This window comes from Pristiophorus japonicus, chromosome 15 (assembly GCF_044704955.1).
Source record: "Pristiophorus japonicus isolate sPriJap1 chromosome 15, sPriJap1.hap1, whole genome shotgun sequence".
NCBI lineage: Eukaryota > Metazoa > Chordata > Chondrichthyes > Pristiophoridae > Pristiophorus > Pristiophorus japonicus.
The window spans coordinates 134659631-134687074 of NC_091991.1; the positions used below are offsets into that span (position 1 = coordinate 134659631).

Sequence of the window (27444 nt, forward strand, 5' to 3'; positions counted from 1 at the left end):
AACAGGAATGGAAGGCAATCATAATGCCCGCTAAAATCGAAGGGACGCTAAAAACTAAGGAACGCAAAAAAAAAGTATTTTTCTTGAAGGGGAAGAATCGAATCCTGCTTTAGAACATAAAACATGTTAATATTGCCATTAGCAAATTTAATCCTGGGAAAAGATACCTATATTTTCCTACTAAATATGCAACGTAATTAAAGTTTTCATGTTCATTTACTGACCAAGTGTTTAAATTATTACTTCTAATATTGAATGCTTCAGCTTATAAGGTTAGATGTGTCTTCGGCTTATCATGACAAGGCCAAGTTTTCACACAGCATCACTCATCAGTCTGTGACACTGATCACTTTCCAGTAGATTCTGCAAGTGGCTATTATTCATGTTCAAGGCTTGACCCAAATAGCTGACCCCAATCCTGCGTTCACCTGATGCTCACGTACTTCTCGCAGAGGTCATTAGATAGTGACCAGAACAGGAACGCTAATCCATAATGCCCCGAATATCATACCACGCGAGATCAATTAATCTGCAACAGACTGGAGATAGAATTGGAGATTTCTTGATCTATATGATTCAGCTATTCATAAGGGGAGCTATCCATATTATTTACACGAATTGCAACTTACTTCTCCAACCAAAGGCACATGAATGATTACTTTCAGATTAACACATACATCTTTAGTAATAAACTATTAATAAAGATTAAAATGAGCTTAGTTGCAGATGCAAATACAAGTTTGTCAAGTTATGCTGTTGCTCAATCTTAAATAACTAAGCAATGTCAGAATATACTTAACGTACATACACTCCAGAGACTTGCGAAAATCAACGGTGACACAAAACATACAGCTACAAGTACAAAGCTACAATAGGATAAAAAATGTTTTATTTGGTTTCTGGAAGCCTAATATACTGTTAATAAACAAAGAGCTGACTTGAGTTTACATTTCAATTGACAGTTTTCATGACAAATGTTCCACACAGGGTAAGCACAAATGAGGATAAGCCAAATTCAGCACATATATGGGCACACAGTTAATAGGACTGGAACAAATTCTGATGTATTGGAAGCTTCATAGAAATCCTGCAATGGAATTTCCCCACGAATTTCTCCAGGAGCAGATCCAGAAGGAAGTGGGGTTGGACAGAGGTCGAGGCATTGTTTATAGGATAGACTTTAACAGTCTGCCTTGTCTGATTGACTTCCCACACGAGAGCATTAACAGAAATGCTTCTGCTTAGATGTCATACAGTACAATGGAGTACCAAATGGGCCATAGGTTGGTGTCAAAATTAAAAGGAGAGAATAGTTGGCCATTTCTGTGGTTACCTTTCAGCCCGTGTATACACTTCTTTCCGCAATCATTTTGATTGCTACTAAAATTCACTCAATGTAATGGAGACAGGTTCACATTATGAGTACCCACCATCAGCTGAGTCATCATTCAAGTCCCTGTTAGATACTCTTCCACAGGGGAACAAGAGAAAGAATGGAAAGAAACAAAATTGAGGAGAGTCAATCCAACCAGTTATCATCCATCTGGAGAATGGCACTGGTACAGGGCTTGGAACAGGTAAATGCCAAGGCCCTTAGCTAGAAAGTGGTGGATGGCCCAGGGAAACCAAAGGAGAGTGAGGAAAATATCTACAATATTATGCTGGAGATAAGAGATAACTAGCTACACAGTTTAGGTGAAATAAAGAACCCATTAACACCAAACTACTTTGTTACAACTATGATTTTTTTTTTTAGTTACAACCATGATTATTCGGTGTCCCTTTTCATGTTAGTACAAAGTTCTGAATCGGTGAGAAAGTTAGCACTTCATTTGGTCATTCCCATGGTTGATGCACCGATCATGATATCTATTCAGCTGAAGCCAACTAGGGATGTTTTCGTACTGTTACCATAGTGATCAACAAAAGATCTCATTGGAATTATTAAACTATGTCATGTGTATTTAAACAAATATAATCAACACAATGTGTATTCAACGGACCACTTCGAGTGACAAAGAATTTATTGCCACTTTTTCAACAAAAGAGATTTACACCGTTCAAAAAGATGTGTAAAGTTCAGGCTGACTGTGGAACCTTCTGCTTTTGTTTCTGTTTGGGAGTTTTCATTGCAGACTTTACAAGTTTCTCTGTTTTTGGGATTCCTACTGACTTCCTTTGAGGAAGTTTCGCAGTTTTCTTTTGTGCACTTTTCTCAAACAAGGATTCATTTTCTTTCACTCCCTGTTTTGGAGTTTGAAGGTGTTTCCCTTGTGTGTTTGGAGCCTGCAGTTCTAGACTTTCTGGATTGTTTTTAGGTGTTTCCTGTATTTTTTTGGACTTTATTTGCTGCAGTTTCTTACCAACTGGAGTCTCATTTCCATCAGCTGTCTTTGGTGTGGAGTGGCTTTCTCCATGTAATTTCTGCTCAGCAAAAAAGGAATCAAATACATGTAAATAAATATAATGGCAAATAGACGAAAATACACCATCTGACCAGGTTTGCAATAGCATCCAATTATATTACCATAAATGGTGAGTCACTTTAAATGAATAAAGCTCCACAGTTAAGTGTCCCTGTTGCCTACAAAATCAAATGCTCATATAAGGGAGAACAATTAAAATTCTTCCAATTTACCACTCTTCATTGCTAGTATCATCTGAATTGTAAGAATTCCCTTAGCCTCTGCCAACCCGAAACAGTCAAGTGAGACAGAGTATATTTTCATACAACAGAAGATTTAAAAAACAGCTACTAGAAAATCATCAATCTTCTGTAGCCATTGCAAAGTACAGGTCTGAGAATTACCCATTGCCTTCCAGAACTGCCAATCCTAAGTTATATTTAGTCCAAATGAGATAGAAAGACAACAGTGATAAGTTTTTTAATGCATTTTTTTGGAGCATTAGAGGTACTCATGAGAAAGTTGAAAATTTTGCAGACAAGTTCTGTATGTGAAAACACCGAGATATACACACACAAATACATTTGTTTAGCAGAGAAAAATACTGTGAAATAAAGGGTCTGTTCCTCAAAATGATTCATATTTTTAAGTGGGTTAGTCAAAAGGAAAACATTTAAATGATCAAAATAGTTAGTAAAATAGCTGTGACCTGTAAAGTGGAAGGAGATGGGGAGTTTGAGCGGGTAATTGCACCAGCTAGTGAAGATCCCAGATTTGATCAATCTATGCGGAGTTGGGCTGATCTCAAAGGGATGCAACAACTGGATTGTGGAGTCAAGTCTCTCCTGATCACTGTCCAGCAATCCTTGTTGGTATTTGCACACAAGGATGTCACGCAAGGACAGGAGCAGACCTGGCTGTGGGGGAAAAGAAAAGCAGAAAAAATGCATCTCATCAACTATCCAACTTACTTGCAATTTTGCCTTTTTGGGTGTTTGCTCTTCAATGGGAACCAGCTGTGGTATTTCTTCTTCTGCGCAATGTTTCTGAGCAATAGAAGGCTTTGTTTTTTTTGACTTCTCTTCCACTGCCTCAACAAGAGTACTGGTAACGTCAGCTGATGTTGGCACTTTAGTTGGAGGTTCTGAATTCACAACTTTTGTTGCTTTCTTCTGTTTAAAGAAAATAATTTTCAATATGTGGGCTGTATTTTTAAAAAGGCATGAAACCTTTCCCATGTATAAAATACGTGAAATAAAAGTTCATTTCCCCCACTATTTTATTGCTCTTCCAAGCAGCTTCATGACTTCTTCCATCAGTTGAAGATAGTCCAGCTAAGGAAATTTCTCAGATATCCTCCAAGATAAAACTGCAATTTCACCTCCAGTAGTGAAGTAGAGCACCTCACATCATACAATTATTGACTGATCAACCGTGTCTCATCAAAGTAGGTTATCTCAGGCAAAAATCGAGGAGGGATTGCAATAAAGCTAGGTTACTTTTATATGCAGTATTCTTCAAATTGAGATGCAGCCCATAAGTAGGCCCTTGCTCCCATGTGATTAAATTAATAATTGAGTTACAAATGGTTTGAAATCCAGCTATATCAATAAATTGAGTACATCATTCCTGAGTTTTAATCTTGTGCAAGAAGAGGTAGAGATGTTCACTGTTCATGTAATTTATTCTGCATGTTAAGACATTAAACATTATATTAAAATCTATTACATCACATTGGCAGGGTTTAACATGGACACTGCATTCCCTGGCCCATATGGAGACACGGACGTGGATGTTCCAGCAGCCAGAATGATGAAAGGAAGAAAAGTGAGCAGAAATGCACAGATGCTTGGAAAGTTTTGGAAATGCACAGGTGAACATCAGGTGCGATTAGATTGGACTTGGCTGGGATGTCCCCTACAGTCAAATAGCTGTTCAACATTAATTATCTAGGGTCCAAAATAAAAAAAATGGCCTTTTGGGCTCTATGCTGGAGGGCAGCCATTACCCGTGAAGCTACCGCAGAAAGAGCTTGATTCCTCCAGGAAATGCGGGGAGAAAAATTCAATGGGCAACCTATTTTATGATACTTTTATATGATTGGAAGTTAGATTGAGTTTATCTCGACCCCACACCATGGGAATCCTACAAAGATCCACCCTTGACCTCTTGCTGCTTTGTATCTACAAGATGCCCCATGGCAATATTATCCGTAGACATGGGATCAGCTTCAAAATGCATGCTGTTGACACCCAGCTCTACCCTACCCGGCACAGACATGATGGGTCGAATGGCCTCCTTCTGTGCTGTAAATTTCTAGGATTCTATGACATCCCTCCACCACGAAGATGTTTATCTGGCATCCAGGTATCACCATTTCCTCATGTGAAACATTAGGAAGACCAAAGCCATTGTTTTCAGTTCCGCTACAAACTCCAAACCCTTCCCCAGCCACCGTCTCAGGCTGTATCCTATTTAATCCCACACCCACTCCAACTCCACTTGCTTCTGCATCAATCGCAGCTCATCTGCCACTAAAATCTTCACCATGCTTTTGTTACCTCAACTATTCCAATACTCTCTTTGGCTGGTCTCCCATACTCTAATCTCTTATAAACATCTGCTCATGTAAAACTCTCTGCTGTTTGTATACTAGCCTGCACCAAGTTCCACGCACCTATCAACCCTGTCCCACTGACCTACTTTGGTTCAGTCCCCCAACGCTTCAAATTTGAAATTCTCATCCTTGCATTTAAATACCTTCATGGCCTTACCAATCTGGGTGTCTGTAAACTCCTCCCCGAAAACTTTCTGTTCCTCTGATCCTGGCCTGTTGTGCAATTGCACCCCTCCCCCCAGTCAGTTCAACACACTGGAATTCCCTTCCGAAACTGCACGCTCACCCCCGCAACTATTTCAAACCTTTTTTTGAAGTTACCCCTCTTAATATCTCCTCCAGACAGGTGTCAGCTGTGGGTTTAAGCTCCACTCCAGGTTAGTGAGCACATAATCTAGCCTGGCACTTTAGTGCAATTACTGAGGAAATTATGCACTATCAAAGGTTCTGAGGCCGAAATTCAGCCTCCCAATAAGGCCCGTTACCGCTGGATAGCGTCAGTGTCGAATGGCCGGCGATCGCGAAATTCACCTCTGTAGTTTTTCCAGCAATCCCCACTTCCGCCCTGCTGCTGCTGCCGAACCCTCCCAAGTGAGTCATCAAAGCGTGCATCCCAGATTTCCCGCCCCGTAGCAAAATTTTCCATCAAAAATCTTCGGCCTGCCGCTCGGTGACCCGACAGCCTTTTCTGTCAGTGCACGCAAAATGGTGGTGCAGCCGCTATTAAAAGGGGAGGACCTACTGCCTCGGCCGCCATCTTATTTTTTTGGTCAGTCTACTGCCAGGTCAGCCCGACAATTATGCCCCCGGGTTTAGCCGGGCCGCCAACAGAGAGCCTGGCAACCCACCCCCGCCCTTTGGGCGTCAGGCTGCGGGCCTGGCCGAAACCCTCCTTGGTAGCCTAGTGGACCTAACTAAACTAATCGCAGAGCTTGCAGTGGCCCTCCCCTTCAAGTGAAGGCGTGAGATATGGTGACATGCCATCTCTACGCTGTTCACTGACAGCAGCGGACATTGCACTCGCCCCCAATTCCGCTCCCTGTGTGACGGACACTCCGTGCCCGTCCCCATTATGACTGACTTCCGCCCCGCTGGGGGCAAAAAAGACAAAAAGCTGAATTTTGCGCAAGAGGCCACTGCATCCACTGTGGCAGCGAAAACAGCTTAAAACAGGTAGGTGCGCCCCGATTCTGGCAGGGTTGAATTTCGGCCCGTCATTTGGATGAGATGTTAATAGAGGCCTATTTGTTCTTTTAGGTGGAAGTAAAAGATTCCATGGTACCATTCGAAGAGGAACAGGGGACGTTCAAGTGTCTTGGCCAACATTTATCCCTCAGCCAACATCACAAACAGATTTCTGGTCATTTATTTCATGGCTGCTAGTGGGACTTCGATGTGCACCAATTAGCTGCTAGTTTCCCTACAATCCAACAGTGACTTCAAAAGGACTTCATTGGCGGTAAAGCACTTTAGGACGTTTGAGGTTGTGAAAGGCACCATACAAATGCAAGTCCTTTCATTCTTTGGCTCGGCATCCACCACCCCCACCATGCATCTGTAAAGTGCCCTGGTACGCTTATCTATGTTAAAGACGCTTACACTGGGATCGTAATAGTGTAAGGAGCAGTGTTTGCTAGTGCTGTTGGGGAGGAGTTAAACTAATAAGGCAGGGGGATGGGAACCAATGCAGGGAGACAGAGGGAAACAAAATGGAGACAAAAGCAAAAGACAGAAAGGAGATGAGTAAAAGTGGAGGGCAGAGAAACCCAAGGCAAAAAACAAAGCCACTTTGCAGAAAAATTCTAAAGGGTCAAAGTGTGTTAAAAAGGCAAGCCTGAAGGCTCTGTGCCTCAATGCGAGGAGTATTTGGAATAAGGTGGACGATTTAACTGTGCAGATAGCAGTTAACGGATACGATGTGGTTGGCATCACGGAGACATGGCTCCAGGGTGACCAAGGCTGGGAACTCAACATCCAAGGGTATTCAACATTTAGGAAGGATAGGCAGAAAGGAAAAGGAGGCGGGGTGGCGTTGCTGGTTAAAGAGGAAATCAATGCAATTGTAAGGAAAGACATTAGCTTGGATGATGTGGAATCGGTATGGGTGGAGCTACGGAATACCAAAGGGCAGAAAACACTAGTGGGAGTTGTGTACAGACCTCCAAACAGTAGTAGTGGTGTTGGGGAGGGCATCAAATAGGAAATTAGGGGTGCATGCAATAAAGGTGCAGCAGTTATCATGGATGACTTTAATATGCATATAGATTGGACTAACCAAACTGGAAACAATACGGTGGAGGAGGATTTCCTGGAGTGCATAAGGGATGGTTTTCTAGACCAATATGTCGAGGAACCAACTAGGGGGGAGGCCATCTTAAACTGGGTGTTGTGTAATGAGAGAGGATTAATTAGCAATCTCGTTGTGCGAGGCCCCTTGGGGAAGAGTGACCATAATATGGTGGAATTTTACATTAGGATGGAGAATGAAACGGTTAATTCAGAGACCATGGTCCAGAACTTAAAGAAGGGTAACTTTGAAGTTATGAGGCGTGAATTGGCTAGGATAGATTGGCAAATGATACTTAAGGGGTTGACTGTGGATGGGCAATGGCAGACATTTAGAGACCGCATGGATGAACTACAACAATTGTACATCCCTGTCTGGCGTAAAAATAAAAAAGGGAAGATGGCTCAACCATGGCAATCAAAGGAAATCAGGAATAGTATTAAAGTTAAGGAAGTGGCATACAAATTGGCCAGAAATAGCAGTGAACCTGGGGACTGGGAGAAATTTAGAACTCAGCAGAGGAGGACAAAGGGTTTGATTAGGGCAGGGAAAATAGAGTACGAGAGGAAGCTTGCAGGAAACATTAAAATGGACTGCAAAAGCTTCTATAGATATGTAAAGAGAAAAAGGTTAGTAAAGACAAACGTAGGTCCCCTGCAGTCAGAATCAGGGGAAGTCATAACGGGGAACAAAGAAACGGCAGACCAATTGAACAAGTACTTTGGTTCGGTATTCACTAAGGAGGACACAAACAACCTTCCGGATATAAAAGGGGTCAGAGAGTCCAGTAAGAAGGAGGAACTGAGGGAAACCCTTATTAGTTGGGAAATTGTGTTGGGGAAACTGATGTGATTGAAGGCCGATAAATTCCCAGGGCCTGATGGTCTGCATCCCAGAGTACTTAAGGAGGTGGCCTTGGAAATAGCGGATGCATTGACAGTCATTTTCCAACATTCCATTGACTCTGGATCAGTTCCTATGGAGTGGAGGGTAGCCAATGTAACCCCACTTTTAAAAAAAGGAGAAAACAGGGAATTATAGACCGGTCAGCCTGACATCAGTAGTGGGTAAAATGATGGAATCAATTATTAAGGATGTCATAGCAGCCTATTTGGAAAGAGATGACATGATAGGTCCAAGTCAGCATGGATTTGTGAAAGGGAAATCATGCTTGACAAATCTCCTGGAATTTTTTGAGGATGTTTCCAGTAGAGTGGACAAGGGAGAACCAGTTGATGTGGTGTATTTGGACTTTCAGAAGGCTTTCGACAAGGTCCCACACAAGAGATTAATGTGCAAAGTTAAAGCACATGGGATTGGGGGTAGTGTGCTGACGTGGATTCAGAACTGGTTGACAGACAGGAAGTTCGGGTACAGTCGAGGTACACCAGGGGAGTGGGCGGGGCGGGGATGGAAGAGTTAGGACAACCAAAGCCAGAGCTCCCTGTGTGATGAGAGAGAGAGAGTAAGATGAAGCAGAAAAATGGGGGCATATGACAGATGTTAGGTTGAGAATACAAGTGAGAACCAGGCTGAATATAGAAAGTTCAGAGGGGAAGTGAAAAAGGAAATAAGAGGGGCAAAGAGTAGGAGAATAGACTGGCAGCTAACATAAAAGGGAAAGGGAATCCAAAATTCTTCTATAGGTATATAAATAATTAATGGGTAGTAAGGGAATGGGTGGGGCCGATTAGGGACCAAAATGGAGACCTATGCATGGAGGCAGAGGGCATGGCTAAGGTACTAAATGAGTACTTTGCATGTGTCTTTAGCAAGGAAGATGATGCTGCTAAAGCCAGTGAAGGAGGAGGTAGTTGAGATACTGGATGGGATAAAAATTGATAAAGGATAGGTACTTGAAAAGGTGGCTGTACTTAAAAGTAGGTAAGTCACCAGGACCGGATGGAATGTATCCTAGGATGTTGAGAGAAGTAAAAGGTGGAAATTGCGGAGGTACTGGACATAATGTTCCAATTCTCCTTGAATACGGAGGTGGTGCCAGAGGACTGGAGAATTGCAAATGTTACACCCTTGTTCAAAAAAGGGTGCAAGGATAAACCCAACAACTACAGGTCAGTCAGTTTAACTTTGGTAGTAGGGAAGCTTTTAGAAATGATAATCTGGGACAAAGTTAAGTCATTTGGACAAGTGTGGATTGATTAAGGAAAGCCAGTACGGACTTGTTAAAGGCAAATCGTGTTTAACCAACTTGATCGAGTTTTTTGATGAAGTAACAGAGAGGGCACTGCAGTTGATATGGTGTACATGGACTTCCAAAAGGCGTTCGACAAAGTGCCACATAATAGGCTTGCCAATAAAGTTGAAGCTCATGGAATAAAAGGAACAGTGGCACCATGGACACGAAATTGGTTAAGTGACAGGAAACAGGGTAGTGGCGAACGGTTGTTTTTCAGACTGCAGGAAGGTACAGTGGGGTTCTCCAGGGGTAGGTACGATATACTTGGGTGTACAGGGCACAATTTCAAATTTCCAAATGACAAAACTTTGAAGTATAGTGAACAGTGAGGAGGACAGTGATAAAGTTCAAGAAGACATAGACAGGCCGTTGGAATGGGCGGACATGTGGCAGGTGAAATTTAATGCAGCATAGTGTGAAGTGATACATTTTGGTAGGAAGAACAAGGAGAGGCAATATAAACTAAAGGGTACAATTCTAAAGGAGGTGCATGAACAGAGAGACCTGGAGGTACGTGTGCACAAATTGTTGAAGGTGGCAGGGCAGGTTGAGAAAGCGGTTAAAAAAAGCATACGGGATTCTGGGCTTCATAAATAAGAGGCATAGGGTACAAAAGCAAGGAAGCTATGATGAACCTTTAGAAAACATTGGTCCGGCCTCAATGGTAGTAATAAGAACATAAGAAATAGGAGCAGGTGTAGGCCATTTGGCTCCTCGAGCCTGCTCCGCCATTTAATATCATGGTTGATCTGATCGTGGACTCAGCTCCACTTCCCTGCCCGCTCCCCATAACCCTTTATTCCATTATCACTCAAAAATCTGTCGATCTCCACCTTAAATATATTCAATGACCCAGCCTCCACAGCTCTCTGGGGCAGAGAATTCCACAGATTTATAACTCCGAGAAGAAATTCCTTCTCAACTCAGTTTTAAATGGGCGGCCCCATTTGTCCAATTCTGGGCACCACACTTTAGGAAGGATGTGAAGGCCTTGGAGAGGATGCAGAAAAGATTTACAAGAATGGTTCCAGGGATGAGGAACTTCAGTTACGTGGATAGACTGGAGAAGCTGGGGTTGTTCTCCTTAGAACAATGAAGGTTGAGAGGAGATTTGGTAAAGGTGTTCAAAATCATGAGGGGTCTAGACAGAGTCGATAGGGAGAAACTGTTCCCATCGGTGGAATGGTCGCAAACCAGAGGACACAGATTGGCAGCAGAACCAAGGGCGACATGAGGAATTTTTTTTTAATGAAACAAGTGGTTAGAATCTGGAATGCATTGCCTGAAAGGGTGGTGGAGGCAGATTCAATTGTGGTTTTCATAAAAGAGAATTGTGCAAGTAGCTGAAGGGAAAAAAATTTGCAGGGTTATGGGGAAAGGGTGGGGGAATGGGACCAGCTGAAGTGCTCTTGCAAAGAGCTGGCATGGGCTCGACGGGCCGAAAGGTCTGCTTCTGTGTTGTAACCATTGTAAATTGTTATGGTAAACCTATTTTTTCTGCAATGTAAATAAGTGTTATACTGTACTTGTGTTTTTTTACTCGATAAAAATCTTTTACTTACCGCTTTTCGCTGTTTCTTGGGAGCCTTCGGAAGCTTTTTCTGTAGCTCTTGAAGGTTCTTTATATCAGAGGTATAAATAGGAAGAGCAACAGAAGTTGGGGTTTTCAGGTGAAGAATTTTCACATTGTTCCACTGCTGCTACCAGAAAAAAAATTTCATGGGAAATAAACCAGATGCAAGTAATTTTACTAAATTTGTAGCAGACCCTCATACTATTTTGGAGATAAATAAAATCAGAATTGCTTTCCCCAAACAAATGTTGTGCAAGACACATTTCCCATATTTTTCTGTGGACGTTAGTTTTAACAATTTCACAAAAGCACTATTTGTAATCACATTTACAGAGGTGTTAAAACCCACAAAGTTATTAAAGTAATACAATAAAACAAGACCAGTAATGTTCAATTATGAGTTCACAAGCCAAATGGTGTATAGCGAAAACATGCTTGAAAAGCCAAGGGTCTTGTGTTTGAAATTTAACTTCAAATTTCTACCCAAGGATTAGAGTTGTAATACTCCAAAACTTAATTCTCCAAAGTTGCTCTCGCTGCCACTAAAACGAAGCCTTCCTTTACTGATGGTTTGTCTTTAATTTGCCTTAAATCCTTGTCCATCCATCTATTTCTCATTAATAAAAATAAATTCTAAAGGCTGAAATTTCTAATTGAATGGCGAGTATCAGAAATTGCTTTAAAAAAAGCGCTCCTATCAGATGGTGCAGTGGGCTGGCATTTTCTTGCCCCTCCGGAATACAACGGAAAATCCATGAGTGATTAGATAAAACTCTCTTCCTTGTATTGATTGAACATTTCTACACATCAACGAGCGGCAGAAATATATTTAGCAATATAAATAGTAGTCCTAGTGGATCGTTGTACTGATTTCCAAAATGGATCATTCGCACGGGAAATAGCAAAATTCACACCATGCAAGTTGCTCTTCTGAGACAAGGCTTAAGGCCGGTTGGAGCTGTGTAGAAATAGTTTTACTCTGCATCTAGCCATGTGGCCAAATACATGGTGGCCAAAATGGAAAACTTCTACTTTCTCCAGCACCAGTAATCCCCAGTGAGATATAAAGTTAGAATTGTTAAGCACATTATTAACTGTTGGGTTTCTTACATTTCTTCCCTGTGTATCTCATAGCAACTAAAAAGGGAAAGCTCAAACAATAACATTACACATTTGTAACTGAAACATTTATTTCAGCAATTTATTGTTCATGCCATCCAATTGGAAGCTGCTTTTCTTTAAAAAGGGTATCCAAAAAGTAAATTTTTCTGTCACTTCCAACATTCTACATACAGTACTCTACACTAAGAAAAATCGCACGTGACAGCAAGAGATGAGAGTTGGAGGAAGGGCAAGGCAGAACAAAAATATGAGAACTGAAGCAAGACAAAAATCATCCAGGGAGTGAAGTTTACTTTGCACAGAAGAGGAAAGATACATGCATATATAGGATTGGCTATATTCCCATGAGTGGTACATTTTTCTACATACCATGGGCAACTTTTTTGCAATAGTGTCAACAGCAGCGATAACATTTTCCACTGCTTCCTGAAACTTCATTCCCGTATGAGCTACACGAGAAGCACTAAAAGGAAAAAATGTCAGGAAATTACACCATATGCGCATTATTTCAAACAACTGACAATAAATAACGCATTCTTTGGGAATATCCACAGGCTCCATATCCCCTAAAGTTACCTGGCGTAACCAACATTCTGGACAGACATTTTAGATTTTTCAGTTTTATGAATTTAGAAAGAACCAATAATAAGTAAAAATATCAATTAGTATTTCTGAAATTACCATCAGGTAATTCATTTAAAATCCACAATGTGATTAAAATTCCAAGGAAACCAGGATCAGTTGTTGACCAGCAGTGAGCAACAAAGCCCAGAGCCTGTCCAGGATAGAGTGAAGTCCAGGGCCAGGCTACACAGTCAGGCTGGAAACATGGGGATAACAGTTGTATAGATAGCACTGCCCAATCACGTGCAAGATGCAGCATTTATGTGGCTCCACAGACAAATCAGATGTTTAAAAAATGGACAGACTGATGGGTCGCCAGCAAACATTAAAAATAAATTGATAATTGAGATGGTTAAAAATCATTATAGCTCCATTGTTCATTAGTATCATGTGCTATTTTAGACTGAAGTGGTTCAGTGAATTTAAAATAGCTTCTACCAAGGAACTGTCAAGCTTGTGGCCAAAATCACGAGGCGAAAGACTAATACGATACTGACTGTGTACTAGTAATAGTATTACAATTCCGTGGATTAAATATCACTTTATAAACACACAATACTAAATAGGAAAGTGTGGAAAATTCAATCTGATCACGAAAAATGAAAACATCTCAATCTGAGGATTTCCCAACTCATGGACTCGAATGCACATTTACTAGGGTCCACTAGGAACCCAGTGGAATTGGACAATTACCTTTTAAACAGCCAAAATACTTTTGTATTACTATTTCATAGAATTGGCTGCAAAGTACAACCCATAGCTCATTCAGTAGTCTAAAACTTCAGTACTGCCTGTGTCATTATGAAAAGATTGCCCTAGTCCCTATGCTTCAAAGGCTTCACCAGTCAGTTTCTCTGCTCACTGTTACTTTTCACAAATGTTAAATCAGGCACATTTTTTTCAAAGTCCTGCATCTTTCTACCCACCCAACAGTGGAAAAAGTTATCAGCTGGTCTTTCAATTGGCAAGTATTCTGCTCTGATCACTGCCACTTTAAGTTAAGACTAATTTTAAAATGCTGGTGAGCAGAGCAGAGTACGTGTTGAATACAAGACTAAGTTGGTTACTTCAGTCACTGTCTGGTAGAGAGAAACAGCACTATCATTCAAGCATGCCCCTGATTAACATTGTTGGTGAGTACAGATACTGGCGGAAGGTTTAGGAGTATTAAGACAAGATATAAGCAGCCATTGGGAATACCCAGCACCTTCTGTACTCAGGAATTTAGTAGGATAGGGTCCTATTGGGTACAGTTTTGGTCTCCCAATCTGAGGAAGGACATTCTTGCTATTGAGGGAGTGCAGCGAAGGTTCACCAGACTGATTCCTGGGATGGCAAGACTGACATATGAAGACAGATTGGATCGACTAGGCTTATATTCACTGAATTTAGAAGAATGAGAGGGGATCTCATTGAAACATATAAAATTGACAGGATTGGTCAGGTTAGATGCAGGAAGAATGTTCCCGATGTTGGGGAAGTCCAGAACCAGGAGTCACAGTCTAAGGATAAGGGGTAAGCCATTTAGGACTGAGATGAGGAGGAACTTCTTCACCCAGAGAGTGGTGAACCTGTGGAATTCTCTACCACAGAAAGTTGTTGAGGCTAGTTCGTTAGATATATTCAAAAAGGAGTTAGATGTGGCCCTTACAGCTAAAGGGATCAAAGGGTATGGAGAGAAAGCAGGAATGGGGTACTGGAGTTGCATGATCAGCCATGATCATATTGAATGGTGGTGCAGGCTCAAAGAGCCAAATGGCCTATTCCTACACCTATTTTCTATGTTTCTAATGTAAAATTAATATGAAACGAGGTCATACTGAAAATTATCAATATCAACTGCATCAGATCTGTTTACAAGTGAAACTTGAACTTGAAACTAATTTGCAACTCCAAATAATTTAGATTTCTATAGGCACTTTAATTCTTTCACTCGTCAGCCCCATTCAAAATTGCTTTGCAAAAGCAAAAGAAAACAATCTTTCAGGGTTAGGTTAAAGATAGTGTGACGCTCCCAAATTTGAGGAACACATGATGCAGCCTTAATACTCACTAGCAGCTGCCCTTGTTGCTGACAGGAAGGATTGTACCCTGGATTCTGTTGTTCAGATCTTTTGCAAGATTCTTTGAAGACAGTTTTACTGACAGGGGTGTTCTAAAATCAGAAATCAAAATAAAAATGTGCAAAATTATACACAAAATATTGTTTTAAAGAACTACAACAATTGTATTTGTGAGCTTGTAAAACTTGCCATACCATAAGACTATAGGTTTTCAAATTGAGTTCTCGGGGCCACAGGATGTGTGTGTTGGTGTGCATTTGCTGACTTACAAGCACAGATGTACATGTTTAAATTTAAAAAAACATTTTCTGCGATGATACCAATTTCCTTTGCACATGGGAACACTGTCATCGCAAATTTCCCCTCCAAGTGACACACCATCCTGACTTGGAAATATATCGCCGTTCCTTCATAGTCGCTGGGTCAAAATCCTGAACTCCCTCCCTTATAGCACCACGGGAGTACCTTCACCACGCGGATTGCAGAGGTGCAAGGCGGCGGCTCACCACCACCTTCTCAAGGGTAATAAGTGCTGGCCTTGCCAGCGATGCCCACATCCCAGGAATGAATAAACAAAAGCTGTGTGAATTTAAGCCGGGGGACATCCAAACTGTGCGGCTGCCCATATAACCAAGATGGTAACAACCATTATCCTGTACCTAGAGGAGCAGACACCAAGTCTGGCTCTAACTTCAACACAGAAAGAGCACTCAACTTGAGTCAGACTTGGTTCAGTGTTAGCAATCTCACTCGAGTCTAAAAGATAGGCTCAATCCTCACTAGAATGCAAAATCCAGATTGACACTTCAGTGTGATACAGAGGGATTGCTGCACTGCAAGAGGTGCTCTATTTCAGATGAGAAGCTATTGCCATACCTGCCCTTGATGTAAACAATCCCATGGCACTATTCAAAGAGGAGCAGGGGAGTTCTCCCGGTGACTCGGCCAATATTTATCCCTCAACCAACCTCACTAACAACTGTTCATTTATCTCAATGCTGTTTGTGAAATCATGCTATGTGCAAATTGGCTGCCGGTTCCCCTTCATTATAACAGCAACTATACTTCAAAATTAATTGGCTGTAAAGAGCAACGAGGTGACCAGAGGTCGTGAAATGCATTAAATAAATGCAATTTCTTTCTTTCACGGGAATAAAATCTTATTGTATTGGTATAACGGCACATTCAATGAATAGTAGTTTTACCCTTTGTCTTATTAAAAATCTAAAAGATCATAGCCTACAGGCCTGCGTACCAAGAGCTGGAAAGTGGGATTAGGCTGGATAGCCCTTCGTTGGCCAGCGCGGACACGATGGGCCAAAATGGCCTCCTTCCGTGCTGTAAATGTCTATGATTCTACTAGTATTCCCGACTAGAATGGTAGTATACAACTTGAGCAATTATTTATTGTGCTTCAGTGCTGAAGTTGGTGCCTGACTGAGCCACTTCATTGCTCAGAAATGGAATAATGGCCGTCATCATTCAAATACAAGGGTCAGCTATTGTAAGACTGAAATATAGAAACAGAAAATAGGTGCAGGAGTAGGCCATTCGGCCCTTCGAGCCTGCACCGCCATTCAATGAGTTCATGGCTGAACATGCAACTTCAGTACTCCATTCCTGCTTTCTCGCCATACCCCTTGATCCCCCTAGTAGTAAGGACTACATCTAAATCCTTTTTGAATATATTTAGTGAATTGGCCTCAACAACTTTCTGTGGTAGAGAATTCCACAGGTTCACCACTCTCTGGGTGAAGAAGTTTCTCCTCATCTCGGTCCTAAATGGCTTACCCCTTATCCCAAGACTGTGACCCCTGGTTCTGGACTTCCCCAACATTAATAAGATCATAAAAATTAGGAACAGGAGTCAGCCATCTAGCCCCTCGAGCCTGCTCCGCCATTCAACAAGATCGTGGCTGATCTGGCCGTGGACTCAGCTCCACTTACCTGCCCGCTCCCCATAACCCTTAATTCCCTTATTGGTTAAAAATCTATCTATCTGTGATTTGAATATATTCAAACAATTCAATGAAATAAATGAGTTAAATTTAGTTTATTGTTCTGTATTTATGTGTGGCATCTCAAGAATTAGAGAAGGCTCAAAAATACAATGAGATTAGTTTCTGGAGCATTTGTTTAAATAATAAACAAGTTACTTACTTCTTAGAGTTGTAAAAATGTTTGCCTAAGTGAGAGGATAAAAGTCGCCTGATTCGGTCATCAGCCAGGAACAGATCAAATCTGCTCAACAAGCGACGCTTTGCTTCAAATGGTTTGTATTCAGTCTTCAGTACTTTATATGGAATGATCTAACAAAATAAAATTCGTATCAACACTGCACCATTTTGCCTTTGAAGATGTCAATTAACATATATTGCTCAATCATATCCTAGTTAAAACACAAACTTTTGTATTTTCACTGGATTCCTAACCGCGGAGAGGGAGTTTAGACCTCACTAATGTACAAACTCATCAAGCCCTTAGCAAGGGAGGCTCACTGGCATAATTCCCTATATTTCAATAAGTTTCCATTTTACAATATTTACAGTTGTACTTGAACAAAAACCATCTTCAGGAGCCTTTACAATGAATCACTGCAAAAAACAGATTAAATGACCTTGAAATTTATAATTTTAAATGGGTTATAAAAATTATACACAAGATAAGTTTAAAAACAAAAGAGGGAACTGATCAAATTCAGCATCATTTTGTAATGTCAGAGAAAGTAAAGAGATAACCGGTGTGGAAAGCGAACCTTCACACGGATGCAGTAATGTGTAATAAAAACAGAAAATGCTGGCTTCAAAAGCTGAAATGAAGTTACACCGTTGGGAGCAGAAACCAACTTTCAACGTAGATACAAAGAAATACAACAGTGGAACAGGCCATTCGCCCCAACCAGTCCGAATCTGCATTTACCCTCGACCAGAAGAAATATCCATCTCTACCATTTAAAATGGTATATTCCCCCTATTGCTTTTTAATGCCACCTCTTTCTTCCCTTCAAGTTGCATCCAATAACACACAACCAGCCCTAGGAATTCTTAAAGCTGACGATAGGTATAAACAGAAAAAACAAAAGCTGCATCCCTCAACTTGATGAGTGAAAAAAATTAATCAAGACGACATATCAAGCTGGTTCTCCACTTATTGGTTATGATGCAGTCAGAATTAGAGTATTTCCCACTCCTGGATGTAGATCCCATCACTCTTAATGTGAAAGTGAGTATCCGCACAGGGAGAGGGCAGTGCACAAAAGGTAATTAAGTTGATGAATTATTTTGATTTTCCCTTTCCAATGTCCTAGAAATCACAAGGGGAAAATCACAGATGCAGCTAATGTCGGACTAATCTGCGATGCTAGTGTGCTGTGCCACCAATCCCGATCAGCCATTTGTATTTCGGCGAAAAAAGTTACAAGAGATGAACAAAGAACAATTGGAAAGTAAACACAGATATTAAAATGCACAATTTAATTTCAAGGCGGCAGTATTAAATGCAATGTTGTAGCTTATCTAAACTAGAAGCCTACCTGTGTTATATTCTTCAGTCCATGCTTGCTGAGAAGCTTTTTATAGAATCTCTCGGTCTGATCTGCAGTCATGTTTGGTTCATCTCTGGTGAAGAGGCAAACTTCCTTTGTCTCCAATCGAATTGCATGAGGCAGATTTCTGCAAAAGTAAAAACAAGATCTCTTCAGCATAGGTGTTCAAAATTAGCCACAAAAATACCACATAGGGTTCCATTTTCTATTATTCCAACCATTAAATTTCAAATAAAGCAGCACAGCATTATAAGATATCAAATTAAGTAATCAAACTGAAAATTAATTCCTACAGTTCTCTACTATAGCCCCTCCAACAGACTAATTTTTCATATATTCCAGAACTCGGGCTGAAAATCTAGATACTTCTACCCATTATTGCACATGTGCAGTCTCAGGTTTTTGTTCCAAGTGTTTAAATTAGAGGATTAAAGTGAAGTTCCTGTGTTGGGGGCAGGGCGAAGGTAGTAAAGCAATTAAATCACTGGCCACTTTATGGTGAACAGTGTGCTGCAGTCAGACTCTATTTTTAGTACCACCCATTTATAGTTTGACTCCATGCTCCTTCTTGAAGTATGTTTCTGGAAATTGTTTGCAAAAACATTATTTGTGGTCTGTCACAAAGCACCAATTCGCTCGTTTTGATGCTGCTGCTTTAAGAGGAAGGAACAGTCTTAACATGAATTTTGGAAGAAAACAGAGTTAGGTGCACATTTAATTTAGTTGTCTTTGACAGACAATATTACTGAACCTACAGAAAGAACTTTATCAATTTATATATTTTTATCAATGCATTGCAGTGTTAAGGTTTGATTTTACTGAATACTTAAGACTTATTTACAGATGGCAGAATGGAGCTCACAACATTGCAATGCTTTAAGCACTATAAACTCATTTGGATGATTATTCAACAGAAATGTTGTGTAAGGACGGATCTCAATTCATTCAGTGGCAGAATAAGTCTCACAGCAAATAAATTTCTAGTTTCTTTGGATAAGCAACTTAAAATCCGCTAGTGTTAAATGACGTATCTAAAGTTAGAAAGGCTTCAGAACATCTCTCTCACAGACCTCTTTTGGGCTATATCAAAATTCCAAAGTAATTATCTCATATTCCAACATCACATTATTGCACTCATGCCATAAAGGATTGGTAGAGATGATATATTTGTACCCACCTATCGGCACTGAAGAGCAGCAGTAACCGTCTCCATATTAAATTCAATTTGCCACCTTTCTGCCCATTCTGTTAGCCTTTCTACATCCTCTTGATCTTTTAGTCCCACTTTTATCAAATACTGAGATTACACTCCCTTGCTTAAATTCAAATCATCTGAATATATTGAGAACAAAAGTGGACCCAGCAATGACCCCTGGAGTACACCACTTCCACAGTTCCAACCCAAACACCCATTAACTCAAATCCTTTGTTCCTGCCCGTCAAACAATTTTCCATCCATTGCTGCCACATTTTGGCAGTAGGCAGGGTATAAGTATCAGAGCTAGTCACTGCAGTGAGCAGCGTGAGCTGGTCCAGGAATGCGACGGCTTTGAAGAGGATGAATGGACTGACGTCATCGGAGTCTAGGCAGCCCATTGGAGCGGAACTAGACCAGCGGCCGGGTCGGGACTCTGGTGAAGGAGGAGCAGCGGGGAGAGGTGACCGAGCCCAGCGCAGAGAGGCGATCGGAAGCAGTGAGCAGCGGAGGATCGATGGGGTCGTGGCCCAGCATACAACAGCAGATTCAGGGCCCAGGAGATGGCGCAGTAGAGCTTGGTCTCCAGTCGACTTGGTCAACCCTTGCTCTGTCAAGCCCGTGTGGTGGCTGATGTGCAACAGCCACTCCACATTGAAATAATTCACACACAGGAATCTTCCATCTTTCAAGATGTAGCTCACTTAAACACCCGTGGAGGTCATCTTTTTTGCTGTGGAAGCGGGTCATCCTCGACATGAGGGACTGCCTAATACCATACACATTCATTTTTGAAAAAGCTTCCTGTCAAACATTATTGAAAATCCATATACACATTTACTGTTTCCCCTTTATCTATCCAATTGGTCACCCCTTTGAAAAGCTATTAAATTTGTCAAACACAACTTGCCTTTAACAAATCTGCACCGGTTGTCCTCGATTATACATTTCTCGATGCTCATCAATTTTATCTCAAATTATGGATTCCAACATAAGGTTAACTAGTCTACAATTGTCTTCTTTCCAGATCAGAGTTTTAAAATTGGATAGCCTTCAACTTCTGATAGTTTACATGTCTGAAGAGGATTGAAAAATCGTAGTTAGAGCCTCTACCATCTCCTCTCTGACTTCCTTCAACAGGATGCATGCCATCAGGACCCAATAACTGATCCACCTTGAGTTCTGCTAAACTGTGCCCCCCCCGAGCCCAGTGAAACTGAGGTCAATTGTACTATTTATGAAGGGGAAAGTCATATTTGACAAATTTGCTGGAATTCTGAGTATGTAGCGAACAGGGTGGATAAAGGGGAACCAGTGGATGTGGTGTATTTGGACTTCCAGAAGGCATTTGATAAGGTGCCACATAAAATTGCACAAGATAACAGTTCACGGGGTTGGGGGTAATACATTAAGCATGGATAGAGGATTGGTTAACTAACCGAGAAGAGAGTCAGGATAAATGGTTCATTCTCTGGTTGGCAACCAGAAACTAGTGGGTTGCCGTATGGATCAGTGCTGGGACCCCAACTATTTACAATCTATATTAATGACTTGGAAGAAAGGACCGAGTGTAACGGAGCCAAGTTTGCTGACGATACAAAGATGGGAGGAAAAGCAATGTGTGAAGAGGACAGAAAAAAAATCTGTAAAAGGACATAGACAGGATAAGTGAGTGGGCAAAAATTTGGCAGATGGAGTATAATGTTGGAAAGTGTGAGGTCATGCACTTTGGCAGAAAAAAAATCAAAGAGCAAGTTATTATTTAAATGGAGAAAAATTGCTAAGTGCTGCAGTAGGGGGTACTTGGGCATGAAACACAAAAGGATAGTATGCAGGTAACAGCAAGTGATCAGGAAGGCCAATGGAATCTTGGCCTTTATTGCAAAGGGGATGGAGTATAAAAGGAGGGAAGTCTTGCTAGTTATACAGGGTATTGGTGAGGCCACACATGGAAACCAAAACAGTATGCAGTATTCCAGATTTACAAAAAGATATACTTGCTTTGGAGGCAGTTCTGAGAAGGTTCACTAGGTTGATTCCAGAGATGAAGGGGTTGACTTGTGAGGAAAGGTTGTGGAAGTTGGGCCTCTACTCATTGGAATTCAGAAGAATGAGAGGCGATCTTATCGAAACTTGTAAGATTATGAGGGGGCTCGACAAGGTGGATGCAGAGAGGATGTTTCACTGATAGGGGAGACTAGAACTAGGGGGCATAATCTTAGAATAAGGGGCTGTCCATTTAAAACTAAGATGAGCAGGAATTTCTTCTCCGAGGATTGTAAATCTGTGGAATTTGCTGCCTCAGGGAGCTGTGGAAGCCAGGACATTGAATAAATTTAAGACAGAGATAGACAGTTTCTTAACCGATAAGGGATTAAGGAATTATGGGGAGTGGGCAGGGAAGTGGACTTGAGTCCATGATCGGATCAGCTATGATCGTATTAAATGGTGCAGCAGGCTCGAGGGGCTGTATGGCCTACTCCTGCTCCTATTTCTTATGTACCCCAACCAATCTATTGTACACCAAAATAGTCCTTAGTCCAATCATACGAAGTTCCCCCTATTCAACAACTGTGTTACCGTTAAAGAGGGAATACAATGATTATTTAGGATGGTGTAAAAGCAAACAACATATCTATCCGAGGCTTTGAAAAGGACCTAAACCAAATGAATCTCCAACCTCCCTTTCCTCTCCAATGTCCTTGATCATCCATGCCCATCTTTCCCGGAACTCCATGTTTGAATCCCTCCAATCCGGTTTCCGCCACTGCCACAGTACCGAAACGGCTCTCGTCAAAGTCACAAATGATATCCTTTGTGACTGTGACAAAGGTAAACTATCCTTCCACGTCCTTCTCGGTCTATCTGCAGCCTTTGACACGGTTGACCACTCCATCCTCCACCTCCTCTCTACCATCATCCAGCTGGGTAGGACCGCACTCACCTGGTTCCATTCTTATCTATCGTAGCCAAAAAATCACCTGCAATGGCTTCTCTTCTTACTCCCGCATCGTTACCTCTGGAGTCCCCCAACGATCTATTCGAAGCCACCTCCCATTTCTCATCTTTATGTTTCCCCCTGGCGACATTATCTGAAAACACGGTGTCAGTTTCAAGCATCAGCATTTTTCTCGACCCCTCCATGGTCTCTAAATTGAAACATTGCTTGTCTGACATCCAGTACTGGAGGAGCAGAAATTTTCTCCAATTAAATATTGAGAAGACCAAAGCTATTGTCTTTGGGCCCTGCCACAAACTCCGTATCTAGCCACTGACTCCACCCCCCTCCCGAGCATCTGTGCAAGGTTGAACCAGACTGTTTGCAACCGTGGCATCATATTTGACCCCAAGATGAGCGCCCGACCACATATCTATGGAATAACTAAGACCGCCTATTTCCACCTCTGTAACATTGCCCGTCTCCGCTCAGCTGCTGCTGAAACCCTTATTCATGCCTTTGTTACCTCTAAACTTGATTATTCCAACACACTCCTGGCTGGCCTCCCATATTCAACCCTAGGTAAACTTGAAGTCATCCAAAACGTTGCTGCCCGTGCCCGAACTCCCGTTCACCCATCACTCCTGTGCTCGCTGGCCTCCATTACAAAATTCTCATCTTTGTTTTCAAATTCCTCCATGGCCTCGCCCCTCCCTATCTCTGTAATCTCCTCCAGGCTCACAACAACCCCATCCCCGCAAGAGATATTTGCGCCCCTCAAATTCTGCCCCTTTGAACATCCCAGATTATAATTGCTCAACCATTGGTGGTCGTGCCTTGAGCTGCATAGGTCTTAAGCTCTGGAACTCCCTCCCTAAACCTTTCTTTCCTCCTTTAAGACGCTCCTTAAAACCTACATTTTTGACTAAGCTTTTGCTTATATGCACCAATTTCTTATTTGGCTCTGTGACAATGTTTTTTGTCTCATCACACTCCTGTGAAGTGCTTAGGCACATTTTACTATGTTAAAGGTGCCATATAATACAAGTTGTTGTTGAATTTTTGATTTTATCATATATAGTTGAGATGTTTACTTTTCTTAAAAAAAGTAAACAGGTTCCTTTCTATGCTTCCTCCTCCTATCTATCTATATGTGTGTGTATGAATTGAAGTACAATAAGCAAGGGGGAAAGAGAGTAAAGTTTCAGTATTTTGAAACAACAAAACAAAAATCTGTAAGAGTTTTCACAAAACCATGGTGGGGATCATGGAAACCACAAGTAACTTGTAACATCTTTTGTACCCAGTTTAATTTTGGTTCACTTACATTTTTATTGTTTGCTCTTGTTTTGGAATCTTCCATACTGTAATATTCAGCATTATATTCTCATCTTCATTCAGGAACAGCTTTGTGTCATTTCCGCTTTTCTTCACATACGCCTGCAAGGCCTTAACGGCCTTAGCTACCTGATGAGATGGGAAGGAGGGAAAAAAAAAATTAACACAAATGTACAAATTCATTTGGGGATAAAATACAACAGCAAGTCTCCCATTAATAGTCTTGTTAGTAGGAATATACCGGAACTGCTGATGAAAGCGCGGTTTGCTCCAGCTGATTCAAAACTGCAAAAATGCTCCTTCGCATTTCAATTTAGAACACACACAGAATGCCCCAGAACACTTGAATGTACTATGATTTGCATCCACCACTTTATTTCCGAATCAGTTAGTGATTATCACTTCAATACTTAGTAACATCAAAATCATTTTTTTATTGTCTCGTTCTTCCATCCGCTCATGAAGGAGTGATTGTTTCATAGACACAGGCAAACCACCAGATATCTTTCATGCAAGTCTGGACAGTGAAACCTTTACAGGCTGCTTGATCACAGACAGCACCAAGTCTAATTCTGTTCTCACCTCCGATGCAGTCTTTATAAAAGAAATTCAGGCTAATATTTCAGGTGTATATCCTTTGTTGAACCCCTTTTGGAGGCAATACACCTGAAGCAGTAACTTGTCTTCTCGTTTTACAAATATTGACTGAACTGTATATTTTCAGCATTTTCTTTTATTTCAGATTGTCACCATTTACTGCTCCCCTCCCGCCCTATACATAAAAGGAATTGCCCAATAGCAATCAGGAGCAGGAACCTTTCCTTCCCCCTCGAGCCCAGAAACCTGTGGCACCCCAACCAAGCCAACTAAATAGCAATCTAACCTAAGACCATCTCATCTTATGGTTTAGTTGGACACTATGTAGTGCATTTATCCACAGGGCCATACAAGTTTTGCGGCATAAACTATCACAATTATAAATGGAATTCAGATAATTACAGGTCAAAATTGCACTGTTTACGACCTTCTGAACGCCCTTAGAGAGAACGCTACTTTATAACCACTCCAACGGTCCATGTGGATTCTCTGCTCCGTTCCATAGTTAGCTACACGCTGCCACGTTTTCTTTCAATTGTATACCTACACAGTACTGATGTTTTCCACCAGTCGAGCACAATTACAACAAAATCGTGCATAAAAGTTAATATTTCTAAAAAGAGACGTTACTTCACTGAAAGGTTTGATTGTGGAGGAAAGTTATTTGCCGCGTTGACTCTGCTTAACTCACACTGCACCCGCGCGTTGCCCTGATTCCCCCGACACAGGCCGCGGAAACGGCACCAACACAGCGTACGCTCTGCACCGCCGCGGGTGCACTTTCTCCGGGGCACAAACAGGTCAGTCGGGGAGCGGCCCGAGTGCTGACCGCCTTCCAACTTCGCCGCTGCAGCGAGCGAGCGGCGTGTGGGGAGGCCCGGCCGCCCGCGGACAACTGCTACCGCGCCATTTTTATTATTCAGATCCACCACCCCTGAACCGAGAACCCCGAGCGGGGGAGAGAGACAAGAGAGAGAGGCCGGCCCCGCTCCCGCTTGTTACCTGCTCCGGCTCCAGCGCCGCCATCTTCTCCACGTGTGGAAAGCCACCTCCCACTGCGCAGCCGCACACTGACACTGCTTTCAATAACCCAACTTTATCAAAACTTTATCGGGTCTGGCAGAGGTCAGCAACAACAAACTTTATCAACAGCCAGGAGTCAACAGTCAACAGCGCCAATTTCGGACGAAGCCACACGTCGCATCCTAAAACAGATCGATTCTGATATTCCCATTTACACCTCGGGACCTATCTGTTGTTTCTTTACTTGTTATAGAAGCCCTTTTGTCATTTAATCTCCTCTCCTCCATTCTCTCACAGACCTTCGCTTTTGTTCTTTCCTCTCCTTTTCCTGCCTCTGTACTTGGTGAAAACCGGTTTCATCAGAATTGGAAAAAGAGAGAAATGTAAAGTCATCAACCAGAAACGTTAACTGATTTTTTTCTCCATAGATAATGCCTGCCATCCGGATGTTCCCAAACATAACCATCAAAAGGAGCAAAAAAGGTAACCAGCACCTTCGACACAAGGGACTGGATCAGTGAACAATACAGGCTGTGTAATTTAAGCTCCTTCACTTGTGGGGGAGGGGAGGAGAACAAACATGACATGAAATATAAAACAGAAAATGCTGGAAATGCTCATCACGTCAGGTACCATCTGTGGGGAGAAAGAGTCAATGTTTCAGGTCAGTGACCTATTTTGCTTTTATAATTACACAAAAACCTGAAGGAAAAAAATCCAAATATTGAACGGTCAAAAAATGGTGATGCAAAACTGGAACCCAGGAGCATGCTGCTCCAAAAAAAGTTTTAAATAAAAATGACACATCCAACTTACTTTTATACTTTACATTGTATTCTACACGGAGATCATCATGAAGGGCAAAGCCAATCCAAGACTTCTATTCTCCGTGACACATTTCTTCCTCAAAGCACTTGCATTTATATAGTGCCTTTCATGACCACCGGACAGACAACTCAAAGCACTTTACGTTTGGAATATAGTCACTGCTGTAATGTGGCAAAAGCGCCAATCAATTTGCACACAGTAAGCACCCACAAACAGCAATATGCTAATGACCAGATAATCTTGTTTTTTAGTGATGTTGGTTAAGGAATAAACATTGGCCAGGACACCAGGACTAACTCCCCTGCTCTCAGCCCTAAACTGGAATGTCAGCATATTTTTTTTGTGCTCTGGTCCCTGGAGTGGGATTTCAACCCACAACCTGCTGACTCAGATGCAAATGCTATGTAGTTTTCCCTGCTCTACTACCCTCACCTCCAATATCACGTATATAGAATTCAAAGCTTGAGTCAATCTACTAGTTTATCTTTGCCACTATCTTCCCCCTCCTCACCTCACCCCAGTATTCCATCTTATTTACTTCCTACCCCCATCACTCTGCATTTGCTTTCCAATCTCTCTTGAAACTGAACTCTATGAGATTTGACATTTGCTTCGTCACTCTCCCCTAAACTACCCTTCCTGTTCCTCATGCTTACAAACACCATTAATTGCATCTTGAAAGACAAGAGGGATGGTGCTGAGGTAAAACCAGTCATCACATCCCTCCTCAACCAGTCTTCTTTCACTACCATCCCATCTCTAATCTAACATCCTCCAATGCTTCATCTGTGATCCTCCCCAAACATTGTTTGAATTACTTCCATTTAGCTTCTCTCCTTCTGAGCACTAAAACCTCCCTGGAGTGGTATCACAATCCGAGAATGTAATTTCTGATTTCGGCTATGGCAGTCTCAGTATGGGCACCGCAACTCTGCAACATTTGCTTGTCGACTCGGCCATCTTTCTCCAACTGTTGTCGATCTCCCGACTGCCCTTGCATGGTTCCACTTGTCCCCCTTATCTCCAGCAATGGGTTTGCTTTCTGCTCCCAGTCATCTGCAGAAATATCCTTTGTTCCCTCCTTGTTCATCTA

The 27444-nt window shown here is 41.7% G+C and overlaps 1 protein-coding gene across 3 annotated transcripts; it reads right to left on the bottom strand.

The window, feature by feature from the left end:
* Window positions 1–870: 870 nt before the first annotated feature.
* Window positions 871–25570, bottom strand: rsl1d1 (ribosomal L1 domain containing 1). Of its 3 annotated transcripts, none has more exons than XM_070900950.1 (9): window positions 25503–25570; window positions 23893–24032; window positions 18421–18559; window positions 17049–17197; window positions 14879–14980; window positions 12571–12664; window positions 11069–11203; window positions 3377–3577; window positions 871–2424 (listed from the first exon to the last, which is right to left on the bottom strand). In XM_070900950.1, exons 1-9 carry the CDS (start codon window positions 25524–25526, stop codon window positions 2080–2082), a joined length of 1329 nt encoding a protein of 442 aa, XP_070757051.1. In that variant the 5' UTR covers window positions 25527–25570; the 3' UTR covers window positions 871–2079. The 3 variants fall into 3 exon arrangements, with proteins under 3 accessions (XP_070757051.1, XP_070757050.1, XP_070757052.1); XM_070900949.1 differs by having other exon boundaries at window positions 11069–11206; XM_070900951.1 differs by lacking the exon at window positions 25503–25570 and adding an exon at window positions 20538–20703 and having other exon boundaries at window positions 11069–11206; window positions 23893–23982.
* Window positions 25571–27444: the final 1874 nt, after the last annotated feature.

Bases quoted from the DNA above. Each gene is read 5' to 3' on its own strand.
- rsl1d1 (XM_070900949.1), bottom strand. From the start codon at position 25,526: ATGGCGGCGCTGGAGCCGGAGCAG. The intron at 24,033-25,502 runs GTAACAAGCGGG...CCATCTCATCAG, and splicing joins CGGCGCTGGAGCCGGAGCAG to GTAGCTAAGGCCGTTAAGGC. The intron at 17,198-18,420 runs GTAGGCTTCTAG...TTATTTTGTTAG, and splicing joins GACTGAAGAATATAACACAG to ATCATTCCATATAAAGTACT.